The sequence below is a fragment of the Nicotiana tomentosiformis genome, chromosome 12, assembly GCF_000390325.3.
Source record: "Nicotiana tomentosiformis chromosome 12, ASM39032v3, whole genome shotgun sequence".
In the NCBI taxonomy this organism is placed as follows: Eukaryota; Viridiplantae; Streptophyta; class Magnoliopsida; order Solanales; family Solanaceae; genus Nicotiana; species Nicotiana tomentosiformis.
The window spans coordinates 49914080-49932666 of record NC_090823.1 but is presented as its reverse complement, the minus strand read 5'-3'; the positions used below and the strand labels follow the sequence as shown (position 1 = coordinate 49932666).

Below are 18587 nucleotides of genomic sequence, written 5' to 3'. Positions count from 1 at the left end.
AATTAGCAAATTATGAGATTTTTTACCTTATATGGAATTGTATCAAGAGTAGAACTCCCTTGCTATAAAATGGGGGTCTGATCATTTGTAAGCGATATTGCAATACGAAGCACAAAGCAATATATTGTTATTTCTAGCCTTTATCATCTTGTTATTATATTCTTACATCAGTTGAGGTATTTCTTGGTTCGAGGGTGATCGAACTTGAAGGCCAAGACTGTTCAATTTATGTGGTTTGCATTTATTTTTTTATCGTCAATTTCGATATTAATCTGTTTTCTTAATTTGTATCAAGCTATATCATGTATCCTTAAAACCGCATATAAATTCAATTGTTATCCGATTTTGAGGATAAACACCTTTAAAAAGTCAAATGGTATCGGCTGACGAGCTTTCGTTGGTGGTGGGCGATGTAGGAGGGGCCGGAAGAGAAAATAAAAAAGAATGAGAGAGAAAAATATATTTTTGAAAAGATATGGCTTCTGAGGCGCCTAAATTAAGTGGAGTACACTTACCATGCCATGTGAGTAATGTGTGTTTGACAGGTATAGTTTAACACAGGTTTAGTTGTTCAATAGTTGCAACTCTTAATGTCTAAATGAAAAATATTGGCAAGTTTAAGGGGCCACTTCTGTATTTGGCATTGAGATAGGATCCAGCGGCATCGCCCCTGCCTTTATACTAGTCAAAGAAAAAATGGAAAGCTGTTAATGCCGAGTGGAAGAGGGCACGCACAAACAAACACAGATGGAGGTGGAATGGCTTCTTGTAATCCACGGCGTCGTGACACTCCTAGTATTGGTTTCTTTCCTCTGCGGCCAATGGCCTATCTTCGATGGCACTTTCATTCAAAAAATCCACTTCTTCCTCACCTTTGGTGTCTGCGATTATTTCCGGTATTTATTTTATTCATATAATTCTTGCTTGTTTCGGGCCCGATACTTTGTAATTTTAGCCCTAATTTTGAATTTTCAGCCGGTTTGTGGGTGCTGTTTTTGGTCAAAGAGGTTCCGATGCACTCTTCTGCGTCGAGTACTATTGTTGTGATCGTCCTAATCCCATCCTCCAGGTTTTTTCTTCTTCTTAATTCATCTTATTTCAAACCCAAATCAGTTGTTTGATTTATTGTAAAAGTCAATTGCTTTATCAGAATAATGTTGAAACTGGCCGCTTCATGATGACAAGATTTTACATAATGCAATGTTTAGTTTGTGACAGTGTAGCAACTTTGAATGTTTGGCATTAGCTCTAGTAATGTCTGTCTTATGTGAATTCTTTTGATAAATCAAATAATCAGTTCATTGTGATTGCACTAAGTGGGCGTTTGGACATAAGAATTGTAAAATTTCAAAAAAAAGTGAAACTTTTTTCAAGTGAAAATGGTATTTGAAAATTAGAGTTGTGTTTGGACATGAATATAATTTTGGGTTGTTTTTGAAGTTTTGTGAGTGATCTGAGTTTTTTAAAATTTTCGAAAAATTCCAAAATTCTATCTTCAAGCGAAAATTGAAAATTTTATGGCCAAACACAAAAAAGTGAAAAAATTCTTATGTCCAAACGGGCTCTAAGATGGTAATGAAATTTACAAGTAATTTAACTACTAGCTTCCAAATAATCCAACTCTATGTGCAAAGAGGAATAGACCCATATTACATAATTACAATAATAACAGCAGCAACAATAATAATAATAACATAATAATTAGTACTAGAAGTTCAAATAGGATTGAAAGACTCCTAGAAAACATAAAACCTAAAGTAAATGTACTAACATGACTAAAATATCCCAACTAATAGGTATCACCTATAGATCTTTTTCTTCCATTGGACCTTTCTTGGTACACCATGGGACATCATCTTGTGTTGTATGAGTTAGATCATTCTTAACTAAGGTAAACAAGTAAGGGCTCAATGTTGATCCCTTTGTAACTCCTACTACGGTTTTCACACTAGTGACGACTCCTTCATACTTATCCTTTATGACATTTATATATGTATATGAATTTGTTTTTTCTTCATCACCCATCAAAGGACCTTTCTTGGTGCTCTATCATATGCTTTCTCTAGGTCAATGGATACTATGTGTATAGATCTTTCTTTTACACCAACAGTACAATTAGAATAAACAGTAACTCTTATACCTTACCTTATCAAAAAGAATAAAAGCTAACACCAGCTTACGACAATGTGTTCCCTCTCTCTCAAATTATGCGCCATAAATATGGCATCGAAGCAACCTCGCCAACTCTCTTCAACACCTCAAAAAGACCAATAAACCTCGGGCTCAACTTGTCCTTCTTCCCAAACTTCATTACGTCCTTCATAGGCGAAACTCTAAGAAGAACCTTTTCACCCTCCTTGAAAGCTACATCACGAACCTTCCGATCCGTATAACTCTTCTACCTGGACTGGGCTATGCAATGCTTCTCCTGAATCAACTTCACCTTCTCCAAAGCATCACGAACCAAGTCTGTGCCCAATAACCTAGCCTCGCTGGGCTCGAACCAACCAACCGGAGAACGACATCACCTCCCGTATAAGGCCTCATATAAAGCCATCTGGATACTCGATCGGTAGCTATTGTTGTAGGCAAACTCCACTAAAGGTATAAACTGGTCCTATTGGCCTCCGAAATCAATGGTGCTTGCCCTCAACATATCCTCCAAGATTTGAATGGTTCGCTCGGACTGCCCGTCCGTCTGAGGGTGAAATGCAGTACCCAACTCAATCTGCGTGCCCAACTCACGCAAAACCGCCCTCCAAAAGTGCGAAGCAAACTGAGTGCCACAGTCTGAGATGATAGAAACAGGTGCACCATGTAAGCGAACAATCTTTCGGATGTAGATCATACCCAACTGCTCTGAAGTGTAGGAAGTCATGACCAAAATGAAATGTGTCGACTTGGTCAATCGATCCACAATAACCCAAATGGCATCAAACTTCCTCAAGGTGCGTGACAACCCTACCAAAAAATCCATAGTAATGCGCTCCCACTTTTACTCCGTTATATCAATCTTCTAAAGCAAACTTCCCGGTTTCTGATGCTCATACTTGACCTGTTGAGAATTCAAACACCTAGAAACATGCTCAACAATGTCCTTCTTCATCATCCTCCACCAATAATGCTACTTTAAGTCAGATACATTTTCGTGGCACCTGGATGAATGAAATACCGCGAATTATGAGCCTCTTCAAGAATCAACTCTTTCAAGCCATCGACATTAGGAACACAAACTCGACCTTGAAGTCGCAATACTCCATCACCAATAGTCACCTCCTTAGCATCACTGTGCTGCATTGTGTCCTTAAGGACAAGCAAGTGGGGATCATCATACTAGCGAGCCTTAATGCGCTCAAACAAAGACGACCGAGATACAATATGAGCAAGGACTCTGCTCGGCTCCGAAATATCCAATCTCACCAACTTATTGGCCAATGTCTGAACATCCATAGTTAAAGGTCTCTCCACATTAGAATGAATGCTAAACTCACATGCTGTCAACCTTCCTGCTCAAGACGTCTGCCACCACATTGGCCTTCCCCGGATGATAGAGAATAGTAATATCATAATACTTCAACAGCTCCAACCACCTCCGCTGCCTCAAATTCAAATCTTCCTATTTAAACAGATGTTAGAGACTCTGATTATGATAACCCGTATACACCTCACAAGACACGCCATATAAGTAATGCCTCCAAATCTTAAGCGCGTGTATAATAGCTGCTAACTCCAAATCATGCACCAGATAGTTCTTCTTATGAGGCTTCAACTGACGCGAAGCACAGGCAATCACCATACCGTCCTGCATCAACATACACCTGAGACCAATACGCGAGCATCACAATAATCTGTATATGAACTGATCCTGAAGGCAACACCAAAATTGGACCTGTAGTCAAAGCAGTCTTGAGCTTCTGAAAGATCTCAACACACTCGTTAGACCACCTGAATGAAGCACCCTTCTTCGTCAACTTAGTCAATAGAGTTGCAATAGACGAGAAACCCTCCACGAAGCAACGATAGTAACCAGCCAAACCTAGAAAACTCTTGATCTCCGTGGCTGTAGAAGGTCTGGGCCAACTCTAAACTGCCTCAATCTTCTTCGGATCCACCTTGATCCCCTCACTAGTCACCACGTGGACCAAGAAAGCCACCGAGTCCAACCAGAACTCACACTTAGAGAATCTGACATATAACTTCTTTTCCTTCAGAACCTGATGCACTATTCTCAAATGTTGCTCGTGTTCCTCCCTACTACGGGAATATACCAAGATATCATCAATAAACACAATGACAAAAGAATCCAAATAAGGCTGGAACACACTGTTCATCAAATGCATGAATGCTGGGGCATTAGTCAAACCAAAAGACATCACCAAGAACTCGTAATGTCCATAACGAGACCTAAAAGCCGTCTTAGGAATGTCCGAAACCCTGATCTTCAACTGATGGTACCCCGATCTCAAGTCAATCTTGGTGAACACCCTAGCACCTTGAAGCTGATCAAATAAACTATCAATGTGCGGTAGTGGATACTTATTCTTGGTGGTAACCTTGTTCAATTGCCTGTAGTCTATGCACATTCTCATGGAGGCATCTTTCTTCTTCACAAATAGTACCGGTGCGCCCCAAGATGAAACACTCGGCCTGATGAAACCTTTATCTAACAATTCCGGCAACTGTTCCTTTATTTTCTTCAAATCTGCTAGAGCCATGCGATACGGTGGGATAGATATAGGCTGGGTGCCCGGTACCATATCAATACCAAAATCAATATTCCTATCGGGTGGCATGCTTGGTAGGTTTGCACGAAACACATATGGAAACTCTCTCACCACGGGGACTGAATCAACTGTAGGAGTATCAACACTGACATCTCTAACAAAGGCTAAGTACGCTAAGCACCCCTTCTTAACCATCCATTAAGCCTTCAGAAAAGAAATCACCCTATCAGGAATGTGACCAAGCGAACCCCTCCATTCCAACCTCGACAACCCCGACATGGCTAACGTCACGATCTTAGCGTGTCAATCAAGGATAGCATGGTATGGAGATAACCAGTCCATACCCAAAATCACGTTAAAGTCCACCATATTAAGCAACAGAAGATCAACCCTAGTATCATAGCCCCCAATAGAAACCACACAAGAACGGTAAACACGATCGAGCACAATGGAATCCCCAACGGGTGTAAACACATAAATAGGAGTATCCAAAGAATCACGAGACATATCCAAATATGAAGCAAAGTAGGATGACACATAAGAAAAAATAGAACCCGGGTCGAATAATACTGAGGTATCGCTATAATAGACCAAAACAATACCTGCAATGTTTGCATCTGATGCGACGGCCTCGGTCTTACCAGGAAAAGTATAAAATCGGGCTTAGCTTCCCCCTTTAGGACGACCTCTACCCGTCTGTCCTCCACGTCTAGTTGGCTGTGCAGGTGGAGTAGCATTTGGAGCGGGAATCATAGTCTGAGTACCCTGCTAAGGTACACCCATCCGAAGACTGGGACAATCTCTCATCATGTGCCTAGTATCACCACACTCAGAACAACCTCTCTGTTGACGTGGCTGCTGAAACCGAGTCTGCCTCGGATGACTGGAATAACCGCTGAAGAACCTTGTGCAGGAGGTGCACTGAAAGATGAATGTCCAGTGCGACCTGAGATCCATGGCTAGCTGGAGCACTACGTGAAACCTGAAGTGCGGACCGAACTGGTCGACTGACAAAGCCTCTATCATGACGAACCTTGCCCCCAGAGTTGGAGCCACTAAATCCTCCAAAACCACGAGGCTTCTTGACCTCCCTATCCTCCCTCTCTTGCCTCTGCGAATACTCTTTAGCCGCCTAGCAATCTCCATAGCCTGATGAAATGTAGTCTCAATCTCCATCTCCCATGCCATCCCAAATCTAAGGCTATTTGTGAGTCCATCAACAAATCTACAGACTCTCTCTCTTTTAGCAGAAACCAAAGGAGCTGCATAGCGTGATAGCTCTGTTAACCTTATATCATACTGCATCACAATCATATCCTTTTGTGGGATAACCCCCACCCCCCCCCCACCCCCAAGAAAAGATCGGAGAACTTCGACCACGTAAGTGGTGCTGTGCCAGCTGACCTACTCGTGTCAAAAGTCTGTCACCATCTGTATGCGGCTCCGTCAATTGGAAAGTGGTAAAGTCGACCCCGTTCGACTCCACCAAACCCAAAGTACGCGGAATTCGATGACACTGATCTAAGAAACCTTGTGCATCCTGAGAAGCCCCTTCACCGAAATAGGGAAGGGGAAGTCTCTAAAACCTCTCCAACCTCCTCTACTCCTCAGAAGACACGACTGGCCTTACCTCGGGCTGTACTGCAACTATTGGCTGTACCCTCATAACAACCGGTGTCTGACTAACATGAGCCAGCTGCTCTGATGTACGTGCGGCGGGAGTCTGGGCTCCTCTCCCAGCTTGTGAAGTAGCTGGTGCAATCGGATCAACGTTGCCTGGCCAAGCTCTCGAACATACTCATAAAGTAAGCCAAAGTCTCCTGAAGTCCAGGTGTAGCAATAGGCCTCTCAGTTGCCCGAGCGGGTCCCACCTGCTCAACATGATCGGGCTCCTGCTCCTCAACTGGAGCTACTAGTGGCTCCACAACTGCTACTCTAGCAAGGGCTCTAGTTGCGGCGCATGCCCTACCTCGACCCCGTCCTCTCGCGGCTCTAACATGGGGCACAGGTGCCTGCTCCGCTGATCCCGCAGATCGTGTCCTCACCATATGTAAGAAAATAGAAAGGTAAAGGTTCAAACTTTGGAATAAACAAATCCGCACGATGCTATCTTGTTCATTGTTTCACCAAACAAGAAACGTTGAATAAGCGAAGAAGAGGAAAAAAATTAGTCAATCACGTTTTTGAAGCTAATGCTCAAAGAAACTAATCATCAATTTTTATTTTCAGTATATTGAGCTATTTAAATAGGCCTTACAATGAATAAAATTGATTAGGTTAAGGAGAACTAATCCTAATTAAGCTAGAATAAGAATAAAATTATGAAAAGCCTATTCTAACTAAAATAGGAAAAGAAATTCTATTAGGAATGAAATACAACTAACAATCCTAGTTTGACTAGAACTTCAAATATAATTCTACTAAAAGAGGGAATACGAAATCCTAATCTCTATGGAAAAGAAATCCTAATCTTAAATGAATTCTTGGACTTCTTGTATTTCTTGGATTCTAGGAAGTTTCCTAACAGTCCGGTAGCCTCTCGAAGATAAGTACAGACGTTTCCGTATCGATCCGCAGACTCTACTAAACTTGCTTACGACTCGTAGAACCTATGAACCTAGGGCTCTGATACCAACTTGTAACTATCCAAATCCTACCAAAGTGTCGTGATGACACCTAACCTTCAAAACTAGGTAAGCCAATCACATTAACAATATTAAACTATCAAGACATAATATAATAAGTTTGATTAAACAACGGAAATAGTTATAAACATAAGCCGGAACGACAATACATAATGCAACTCCCTAAACCAGGTAATACAGAGTCATGAGTTCTAAACCGAATACATAAGGAATTTCAAAACTATAATACTGTCTGCAAGTAATAGTATAAAAATGTGGGAAGAGGACTCCAAGGGTCTACGACATCCATGCAGTACTACCTTGAATCCTCTCGAACAGACACAAGCTCGCTCTCGAAGCCCACTACCTCCAGCACCCGGATCTGCACAAAAACGTGCAAAAGTGTAGTATGAGTACGGGACAACATATACTCAGTAAGTATCAAGACTAATTTCGGTGAAGTAGTGACGAGGTTCAAGTCATTTGATACTCACTAATCAAAGAACCTGTGCAGTATATCCAGTAACTGGCAACAAGAGTGTAACAAGATACAATACTGAAGCTCAACAAAACAGGAGATATCAACTCAACATAGGTAAAATCATCTCTTCAAATGATAACAGAGACATAGAATAGCATGTTAAATACAAGTGGAAACATGTCTAAATGCATGATAAAGCATAAAAAACGCATGTGCATGATCAGGAATGCCACCGTTATACCGCCACATGAATATCAACAGTGTAATGCCACCCTTATACTCCACACGTCATCAACAGTGAAATGCCACCCTTATACTCCACACAACAATAGTGAAATGCCATCCTTATACTCTACGCATCACAATCAATCACAACAATCATGATACCACAGTCCGCGTGTACACCATCAAGAGAGAAACATGAGAGGGCGACTATAGGGGGATGGATCCGTATCCACACGTTGCACGGCAACAACCTCGTGCATAACAATAATCACAATTCGCACGGCCAAAACCTCTTGCCACAATATCATTACAATCCCACGACAAAGATCTCGTGCCACAATATCATCACAATCGCACGGCCAAGATCTCGTGCCACAATATCATCACAATCGCACGGCAAAGATCTCGTGCCAACACCCAATCAATCCGCTCAACATGTCCACATGTGCCATGATCATAACATTGCAATATGCCAAATTATCATCAAAAGACTTATGATCATAATTTGTCAAGAAGGTGCACAAGGACATAATAATATAACGATACGGATGAGTGTTCAACATATAAAGCATGACTTCAGCTAAATCAATTGTAGTAACTAGGTTCATTTAGTCATAGAATGATTAAACATGTTTCATACAAAGCATGTCATTAAAATAAGACATATTAGAAGCCTAAGGTCTAATCTAGTCAAACTACACATAGCTCCAAGGGTCTGTGGCGTCCATGCAGTAATCCTCTCGAATAGACATAAGCTCACTCTCGAAGCCCGCTACCTCCAACACCCGTATCTGCACAAAAACGTGCAAAAGTGTAGTATGAGTACGGGACAACATATATTCAGCAAGTATTAAGACTAACTTCAGTGAAATAGTGACGAGGTTCAAGTCATTTGATACTCACTAATCAAAGAACCTATGCAGTATCTCCAATAACTGGCAACAAGAATATAACAAGATACAATACCGAAGCTCAACAAAACAGGAGATATCAACTCAACATAGGTAAAATCATCCCGACTAACAAAATCTTCAAATGATAACAAAGGCATAGAATAACATGTTAAATACAAGTGGAAACATGTCTAAATGCATGACAAAGCATAAAAAACGCATGTGCATGATCAGGAATGCCACCCTTATACCGCCACATGAATATCAACGGTGAAATGCCACCTTATACTCCACACGTCTTCAACAGTGAAATGCCATCCTTATACTCCAGACAACAATAGTGAAATGTCACATTTATACTCCACACATCACAATCAATCACAACAATCATGATACCACAGTTCGCGTGTACACCATCACGAGAGAAACATGAGAGGGCGACTATAGGGGGATGGAGCCGTATCCACACGTTGCACGGCAACAACTTCATGCATAACAATAATCACAATTCGCACGGCCAAAACCTCTTGCCACAATATCATCACAATCCCACGACAAAGACCTCGTGCCACAATATCATCACAATCGCACGACAAAGATCTCGTGCCAACACCCAATCAATCCGCCCAACATGTCCACATGTGCCATGATCATAACATTGCAATATGCCAAATTATCATCAAAAGACATATGCTCATAATTCGTCAACAAGGTGCACAAGGACATTGATAATATAATGATGCAGATGAGTGTTCAACATGTAAATCATGACTTCAACTAACTCAATTATAGCAACTAGGTTCATTTAGTCATAGAATGATTAAACATGTTTCATATAAAGCATGTCATCAAAATAAGGCATATTATTAGCCTAAGGTCTAATCCAGTCAAACCACACATAGCACCCATGTACACGCTCGTCACCTCGCGTACACGTCGCTTTACACATAACACAATTAGGCAAATAAGGCCAAATCCTAAGGGTTATTCCCTCACATAAAGTTAGGCAAGATACTTACCTCAATAAATCCAAATCAACCCATAAAAATAGCCTTTCTCTTAAAAATCACCTAATGTCCGGCTCAAATCTTGCCAAAAACAAATCAATAGCATGAAACATTATTATAGGAATCAATTCAAAAAATAAAATTTCAATCTTTACCCAATTTCCAAAAAGTCAACAAAAGTTAACCCCAGGCCCACACGGTCAAATTCCGAGTCAAGGGGTATAGTGGCGTACGCAGGATATTTCTTAAGTGGTGTCACTATTAAAGAAGCGAGCAATGAAAAATTCATGAAAACGATTTCTTTTAGGAGAAGAAAAACTATTCAAATCATAGTAATATGTGATTTCGAGGTCGAAAAGGACCTTCTTGAATATATGCTCTTAATAATGCAATATTGTCATTTAATTGATATTTTCGAATTGTTAAAATTTTAACTTTGATCAAATTTTAAGGACGACTTTGAAATGCTGAATTTAATTTTGAAATCTTGAAAGACACTTTATAAAAATATCTCCAGTAAATTTAAGCTGAACTACAAATTAAACTATCAATTAAATAAACTCTGAGTAAATCATAGAATTTTGCCCACAAAGAAAAACAATGAATACCATTAAGAAATCCTAACCAAAAAGAAAAAAAAAAGAAAAAAAGTAGGAAGATAACTTAAATGGGAACAACAACGAGCTCAATCCCAAAGCAAATTGTAGAGAAATAAGTAATAGTTTTCCGACAGTTACTATGATTTTAAGTTTAGTAAAATAACTTTGTTGTAGAAGCATTCAAATATTTGTTGTAACTAACTAAATTATTTGTTGTTCATTCTACTAGTTAGACCCTTTCAGGTGAGCTCAAAAAATATTAAAACACATAAAATGCAAGCTACGAGAATCGAACCATTGACAATGGATTGGGCAGTAAGGCGCTCAACCATTGAACCAGGGAGCACTTCGTTGCAAGTGGTGTCACTTTAAAGACTTTATATGCTGATACGTTTTCTTATGTATTATTTCTACATATATTTAGTAAAATTTTCCGACGAAGCGGTGTCACGTGACACCGCTTCAACCAACGTGCATCCGCCCCTGAAGGGGTAGATCCCGACTAGCCATAACCCTACGTGTTCAAATATGTAATTAGATTCCAATTCGAGTCCAAATCGACTACCAAATCCCCATTTTTCATTTTTGGAAAACATAGTCAAGATCCCCCAATATTCTCTTCCAAATCCCATAATCTAGGTGTAATAATCCATAGGAAAACAAGATATAATATCAAAATTAAGTAGAAATCACTTGCCCCAAAGCCTTGTGTGGAAATTCTCTTAAAAAATCAGCCATCTCCAAGTCTAGGGTTCAAAACATGAGATAATGGGTCTAAGTCCCGAAATTCCTCCAATATAGTCAGCTGCAGAAGTTGTAAATGAGACCAGGGGTTCGCAATTGGGAGCCTCGCAAATGCGAGAAATGGCTCGCAAATGCGAACTGGATCCCTCAGCTTCAGTTCTCGCAAATGCGACCAAGTGTCGCAAATGCGATACTCCATTCACAAATGCAGATGTCGCAATTGCGATACCAGTTTCGCAAATACGAAGCTGGCCTTCTGAGGCACCCATCGCAAATGCGATCATGACTTCGCAATTATGGACCTTCGCAATTGCGAGTGGACCATCGCAATTGTGATGATCGCAATTGTGATGTCTGCAACACCTGCAAACCTGAAGCTTTCCCAAAACCAATCCGAAATCAATCTGAAACTCGCCCGAGCCCTTCGGGCCCCACACCAAACATCCACACAAGTTTATAAACCTTGTACGAACTCGCTCATGAGCTCAAGACATCAAAATAACATCCATAACCAAGAATGAAACACCAAAACACACCATGCAAGCCTTCAAGTTCAAGAACTTCAAATTCCACAACCAAGTGTCCGATTCATACCAAACCAACTCGGAATGAAACTAAACACACGTTCCAAATGACGAAATAGACCTATTCCAAGTCCCGGAATAACAATCCGAACCCGATAACCTCAAAGTCAACTCAAGATCAAACTTGTGAACTTTCTAAACCTTCAAAATTGCCAATTTCCGTAATTAGAGCTAAATCATTCTAGGAACCTCCAAATACAATGTGGACATACGCCTAAGTCCAAAATCACCATACGAATCTATTGGAACTATCAAAACACGAATCCGAGGTCGTTTACACAAAAGTCAAACTTTGGTCAACTCTTATAACTTAAGCTTCCAAAATGGGAACTAAGTATTCCAATTCACTCCAAAACCTTCCCGGAACCAAACCAACCATCACTGCAAGTCACAGAACAACAACCTAGCACACGAGAAGCATCAAATTGGAAACGATACTCAAATATACAAAACGACTGGCGGGATCGTTGCAAATCGTTCCACCGGACAAGCATCCAAAAAGTGCTTCTTACATCAGAACCTTATGCACTGAAATGAGAAAATTGTTTTATATTTCTGGGAATTACATTCACTATCCAAACATAGAATTGACAGCTCGCCACTTTAAATTTATTTGCCATTTGATCAAGATTTATTGTTCGACGAATTAATTTACATTCTTGTTGTTGTAGAAATAGGCTTAAGTTACTCTAAAAGGGCAGGGCAGCCCGGTGCACTAAGCTCCCGCTATGCGCGGGGTCCGGGGAAGGGGCGGACCACAAGGGTCTATCGTACGCAGCCTTACCCTGCTTTTCTGCAAGAGGTTGGCTTAAGTTACTCTATAGATTGAAAACACTAGCTTATACAACAACAATAAAAAATCCAGTTTAATCTCATAAGTAGGGTTTGGGGAGGGCAGTGTGTACGTAGACCTTACCCCTACCCTATAAAGGTAGAGAGACTGTTTTCGATAGACCCTCGGCTCAAGTAACAGTAAAAATAAAGCAACAAGCAATAGCAACAGCAATGTAATAGGGTAATGGAAGCGAATGACACAACAAATAATAAAGAACCAGGAATAACCTAAAATGATAGAAAATCCTGGTTTTTCCCGAAAGAAGTTTGACGTTCGTTGTCTAAGGCAGCTAGACTTCTAGAGAGGAGGAGAGCCCTCTTTTCACACTTTGTCCATCTCTGTCTTCTGTAAAATAGATGCCTACAATCTTTTCTCTGATAGTCGCTTAATGCATGTTAAATACTGTTGCCATTCTAATTAGAGATGTCTTGCCTGTATTTCTATTGAACAAAAAAGAGTTTAGCACCATGATTCATGATATCTAGGCATGTACTCAGAATACATATTCTTATTTCTAAGTTTAGTACAAGATGTGGAGTCAGAGCTATTTACTTGCACTAGATTGGATAATTTAAAATTGCTCTTAGAGGTGTAAAAGTAGATCTCATAGTGTATCATTAATATTCACAAATTTTCTGTATGCTTTTCAAATGTTGAAATACTAAATGATGGCAAATAATGAAACTTCCATTCCAAAGAGGATCATTTGAAATGACAATAACAGCATTCAGTAGTACTTACGTTGGAAATGGGGCTAGTCTTTGAGAGACTCAATGAGAGTTGCCTTGTTTTTTAAGTTTCTTCTGTTTCCATGTTGCTTGTTCTTTTGTGAATATGGAGAAATTTTATTTGAAAATTGTCTGTTACTAAACGCAGCTCATTTATTTGGGGATAATTGGAGCCAGTTACTACTTTATTGTGCAGTCAGCCTTTAAGTACATTCCTGGGTATTACTTAGGTGAAGTGCACAGGTACTGTTGAATCTTTGTGTTTTACGTTGCTCTCATATGCATCAGTTTGTTTGTAACTTGACTATCTTTGCAGACTTTTACCATTATCCAAAAAAGAAAAAAACGCTTGACTAGTTTGGTGGACTATCGAGATATATGTACTTGAATTCCACAGAGATTACATAAAATTGCAGGTACACGAGCTTGTTGGCAGTTGGAGGGGGTATTCTACTCTTTCTATTGACTAGCTTTTCTGACCCAGGAACTGTAAATATTGAGAATGTTTCGCAGTATCTATCTGCTTATCCCTATGACAATATTATATTCTCAGAAAAGGAATGTCCAACCTGCAAGATTCCAAAGTGAGTGTGTTTCTTCTGTTTAAAGCTCTGATGCTCTAGTTTACGGCTCTAGCTAATTAAACATTATTTCCTCTCCTAGCAGACCTGCTAGGTCAAAGCACTGCAGCATTTGTGATCGCTGTGTCGCTCGATTTGATCATCATTGTGGATGGATGGTTTGTTATTTTCTCCCATTTTTTTTCCATCTCTCAGATATATACAAGTTAACTCTATATCAACACTATGTTCACTGTATATGTTCTTATGGTTTTCATACTGTTTCTCAATATCACTGCAGAACAATTGCATAGGCGAGAGAAACACCAGATACTTTATGGCTTTTCTTCTCTGGTGAGCAAATGATACTGATTGGTCTTTCTGTTTAAGGTCTGATCGCATACACGAATTTCTTGCACTACTGCCGGGGCCTGGGACAGGCAGTGGGGTGTATCATGCGCAGTTACAATTTTTTTTTTTTTTAAAAAAAGAAATCTTACCATTGTTTACTAGTCTTCTGTGTTAATTTAACCTTGTGTTAACATGGTAGTAATAGAAAGATGCTGGGGACAGGTAGAGTGAGTTGGGTTCAGAAAAATGCATGAGAAATAGTTTGAGAAAATGCAATACACATTCATAAAATGATTTCTGAAATATGGACGGGAGATGTAATTCTCATAGGAAGTCATCATCTGAAATAAGGCTTTAGGAAAACAGGCTTCTGCAACTGCATATAGCACCATGAGAAGAATGTGTGGATAGTCTGCGTTCTTTCAAAATCTAAAATGGTTTTTGTTGCAGTCAACTTCAGATGTTACACAGTGCTTTTGATTGTAGAATAGCGGTTAGATTATTGAAGTGAGATTTTTGAGTATCTCTCTATTTTCTTTTTACAAAAAAAACCATTTAGGTCATTGTAATGGTTTTTTTTCATCAAAGGCGTGAGATGAAACATCTTTTTATCCATGGTACCAACCCTTCAATGCACTGTGAAGAATTGCCCTTTTTGATAGGGGATATTTGCTGTTTACTCTCCCTTTTCACAATGGAAGTTTCTTGTTAATTTTTGCATAACCTTGGAAGGGGATAGGGGATACTCACGTTTCCTCCCCCCCAACCCCCCACTCCCACTCCCACCACAGCAAATGAGACCACATCACTAGCATATATTATTGGCTAACCTTTGTGGAACTTGATCACTTTTATTGCTACTCCTCCTGGAGAAATACTCATGCAATTGTTGCCATTGTTTGAACTTATTACATATCAGGAAAAAACAGAAAACGTAAATAGCTGTTTCTTCTGCAGAAGAGCTTTTTAAGAAACTGAAAAAACACACAGAGCAAAAGAGAGAGATACAACATTAGTGGAGAAATGATTCTTTAAACTTGGCTTCTTGAGAGCATTTATTAAAGCTAATCTAGATAGAAATTTCAACAGCTTGTCCTAATTCCTGAACTCATCCGATCTCTTTATTCTTGTTGAAGAAAGTACTTTTTAGTCGTAAGTCATTGTGAAAAAGTTCTGCCAAATAAGGACTTATTAGAGAGAGTTCTTTTTTTGTATGTTTAATCTTGACACTGTCTTTACTCTTCACTTCACATGCTCGTGAAAAATATGTATGTGAATAACATAAGATTCAACTTTCATTATGAAGGATTTTGTATTTAACACTGCTGACCAAGTTGATGAGACTTTTACATTGACTATCCTGTAATTTTCAACACGTATCTGCAGGCATTTTCTTCTCTGTTTATATGGGACAGTTGCTATTGGACTAGTGCTAGCTGGCCGCCTGAAAGAACTACGGGTTATAGATATTCTTACTGGTACATAGACTACTCCCTTAAATTTTAATGGTGCTCAATTGCATGTTATATTCAAAATGAAAGTTGAATTTCTCTGTTATTGCAGTTTATTATGGCTTCGAGAACTCATTTAGTAGTTTAGCTCCACATGTTGTAGTGGTAAGTGGAATACCTTTTTCGATTCAGCATCTCTCTTCCCCCCCACCCCTGATGCTTGCATGTGATTGTGTGTGCATTGATGGATAGTTCAGACTAATGAAAACTCTTACCAAATACTAATTCTGTTTTGGGAACTTTTAAGAAACAGTTAACATACGAGTCCTTGATAAAGGCAATGCTATCAAGCATTCGTACCTGCTATACGTCCTTATCCTCCATTCATGCTTCACTTTTGCAAAAGCCTTGAGAAGATGATGAGGGATTTCCTGTATGACATAAATTGTGACTGTCATTTTTTTTTTATATGGAGAAATTCTGGAGTCCTATACAAAATGGTTGTGTATTCGGTGATTGAGGATATTTATTTATACACTGTTGGGGAAGTGGCTATGGTGATATGCTAATGCGGAAAGAGCGATGTGGAGAAAGGTGATTACTGTGTAAGTACGGTAACAGCCAATTTGGTTGGTTCTCAAAGGATGTGACCACCTTCTATAGTTGAGCCTGTGGAGAGGCTTAATGAAGGAGAAATGAGACTTCTGAAAGTTTATTGGCTATTCGTTGGGAACGGAAACAGAGTATGGTTTTTGGCTTGATATATGGTGCAGTGACAACATACTGAAAGACAACTTTCCAAGTTCGTCTGCCTCGGGAAGTGATGGCTGAAACGATATAAAAATAACAAACAAACAAAAGAAAGCAACAAAGAGATATAAGTTAGACACATATTAAAATTCAAATAAGCAATGCTTGGAAATAAACCCAAAATTACCTCCTTATGGAATCCAATAAGAACCACAGCTATCAGACACCCTCAAGTGGAATGGGATTCACAAGCAAGATTCCAGGAAAGTTTTAATCACAATAATAGATATCACACCTTTAATCTTCACAGTGGAATTCATACAAAATAACCAAGCTACTGATAATGGATAAGAACTAGCTGCTTAAAGTAAGCTAAAAAAACCAAAAAAAAAAAAAAAGGTTAGCTAAAAAGGCTAGTACCAAAGCCCCGAGCTAAAAATAGCCTATGTCTGTCCGGATTCATTATTGCTGCGATTTCTGTGGAGGTGCTGCGATTGTAGCTCTTCTTCAGAAGCTATTCAAGGATTGGAAATATGCTGTTATGCTGTGATTGCAGCTTGGCCTCCTACACTTGCAGTCCTTATTCAGTTTCTGTCCAGGACCTGATGTAGTTGGACTGCGATCACAGCTCTTTTTTCCCCAAGCTGCCAAAAGCTGACCTTTTCTCATCCTTAAAGGCCTTCATTCCTCTAGGGACTCAACAATTCAGCTAGGAAACCACTGGAAGTGGATTGTTTGATCCTTGGTTGCTACGATTCCCTCCCATTTGAAAAGAATTAGTCCTTGAATTCGAATCTAGCAACAGGAGGAAGATTCCAGAATTGGTAAATATTCCCCCAAGGTTAAGAATGTACTAAGTAAAATTAAACAAGATAATGACCATGCATCCTTTTAACCTGTTAGAATAGCTATGTGAATATATATGTAATTAGTCCTAGTCCCATAGGTAATAGGAGTAGGTTATATATTATGTGTACTTATAAATAGGGTTCATTGCATTACAATTAACATCAATAATATAATTTTTCCGTGTATTATTTCTCACATGGTATCGAGCGGGAAAACATCCGGGAAAGAAAACCCAGCCGAAAAAGTCGTCGTGCTTCAATTCCGGCGACCTTTTTAGGGTTGTTTTTCGTCAAACCACTTTCCATCGGTGTTGTGCAAAAACCAACACCACCACAAGGTCCCCCAACCCCCGGCGACCAAACCCCAACAAACAGCTTCGGCTGCCGACATCTCACGCGCCGCCACGCGCCGATCAGAGGTTTGCTTTTCCGGTGAGATCTACTCCACACGCCGGCGCGTGGAGCACTTTCCGGCCACTTTTTGACGAAATTTCTTCAGAACAGTTGGATCGCCTTCAAATTCCGAGCCTACCCATAATTTTATTTTTTAATTTCGGTCACTTTGAAATTTTTTCCGGCAGCAGTACAATGTTTTTCCGGCAACTACAGTTGATTCTTTGTTTTATTTGGTGCTAATTTGCTAGACCTCTTTTCTATCTAACAATGTCTTTGGGAGTTTATGCTTTTGGGTCTATAAACACGGGTTCTGGAAGTTCCGGTATTATGATTACCTTAGAACCTTTAATGGGATGTTCAAACTACTTAGCTTGGGCTTCGTCTGTCGAACTGTGGTATAAAGGTCAAGGTGTTCAAGATCATTTAACAAAAAGGGCTAGCAAAGGAGATGAAAAGGCCAAAGCACTTTGGGAGAAGGTCGATGCTCAGTTATGTAGTATCCTGTGGCGTTCTAGTGATTCCAAGTTGATGCCCTTGTTCCGTCCATTCCAGACATGTTATTTAGTTTGTGAAAAGGCTCGTACTTTATACACTAATGACATATCTCGTTTATATGATGTGATATCGCGAATGACAAGCTTGAAGAAACATGAATAGAATATGTCTACTTACTTGGGACAAGTACAAGCAATCATGGAAGAATTTGAGAAGTTGATGCCAGTTTCCGCTAGTATTGAAAAGCAACAAGAGCAACGACAAAAGATGTTTCTAGTTCTTACACTCGCTG

General features: G+C 39.7%; 1 protein-coding gene and 1 long non-coding RNA gene across 3 annotated transcripts in view; both read left to right on the top strand.

The window, feature by feature from the left end:
- The first annotated feature begins 588 nt into the window (after positions 1 to 588).
- LOC104120768 (probable protein S-acyltransferase 17) overlaps positions 589 to 18587 on the top strand; it is a 32949-nt gene continuing 14950 nt past the window's right edge. Inside the window, exons 1-8 of one of the 2 annotated variants that reach the window (XM_070191641.1) lie at positions 589 to 896; positions 976 to 1069; positions 13593 to 13687; positions 13861 to 14028; positions 14108 to 14183; positions 14306 to 14358; positions 15742 to 15833; positions 15919 to 15971. In XM_070191641.1, the coding sequence (XP_070047742.1) occupies positions 748 to 896; positions 976 to 1069; positions 13593 to 13687; positions 13861 to 14028; positions 14108 to 14183; positions 14306 to 14358; positions 15742 to 15833; positions 15919 to 15971 (780 nt within the window). In that variant the 5' untranslated portion in view covers positions 589 to 747. The remainder of the gene's footprint in view (positions 897 to 975; positions 1070 to 13592; positions 13688 to 13860; positions 14029 to 14107; positions 14184 to 14305; positions 14359 to 15741; positions 15834 to 15918; positions 15972 to 18587) is intronic. The other variant, XM_070191642.1, reaches the window with a different exon arrangement.
- Positions 1076 to 11812, top strand: LOC138903483 (uncharacterized). The gene is made up of 2 exons (XR_011412611.1): positions 1076 to 7782; positions 7863 to 11812. It is a non-coding gene; the product is annotated as an uncharacterized lncRNA (long non-coding RNA).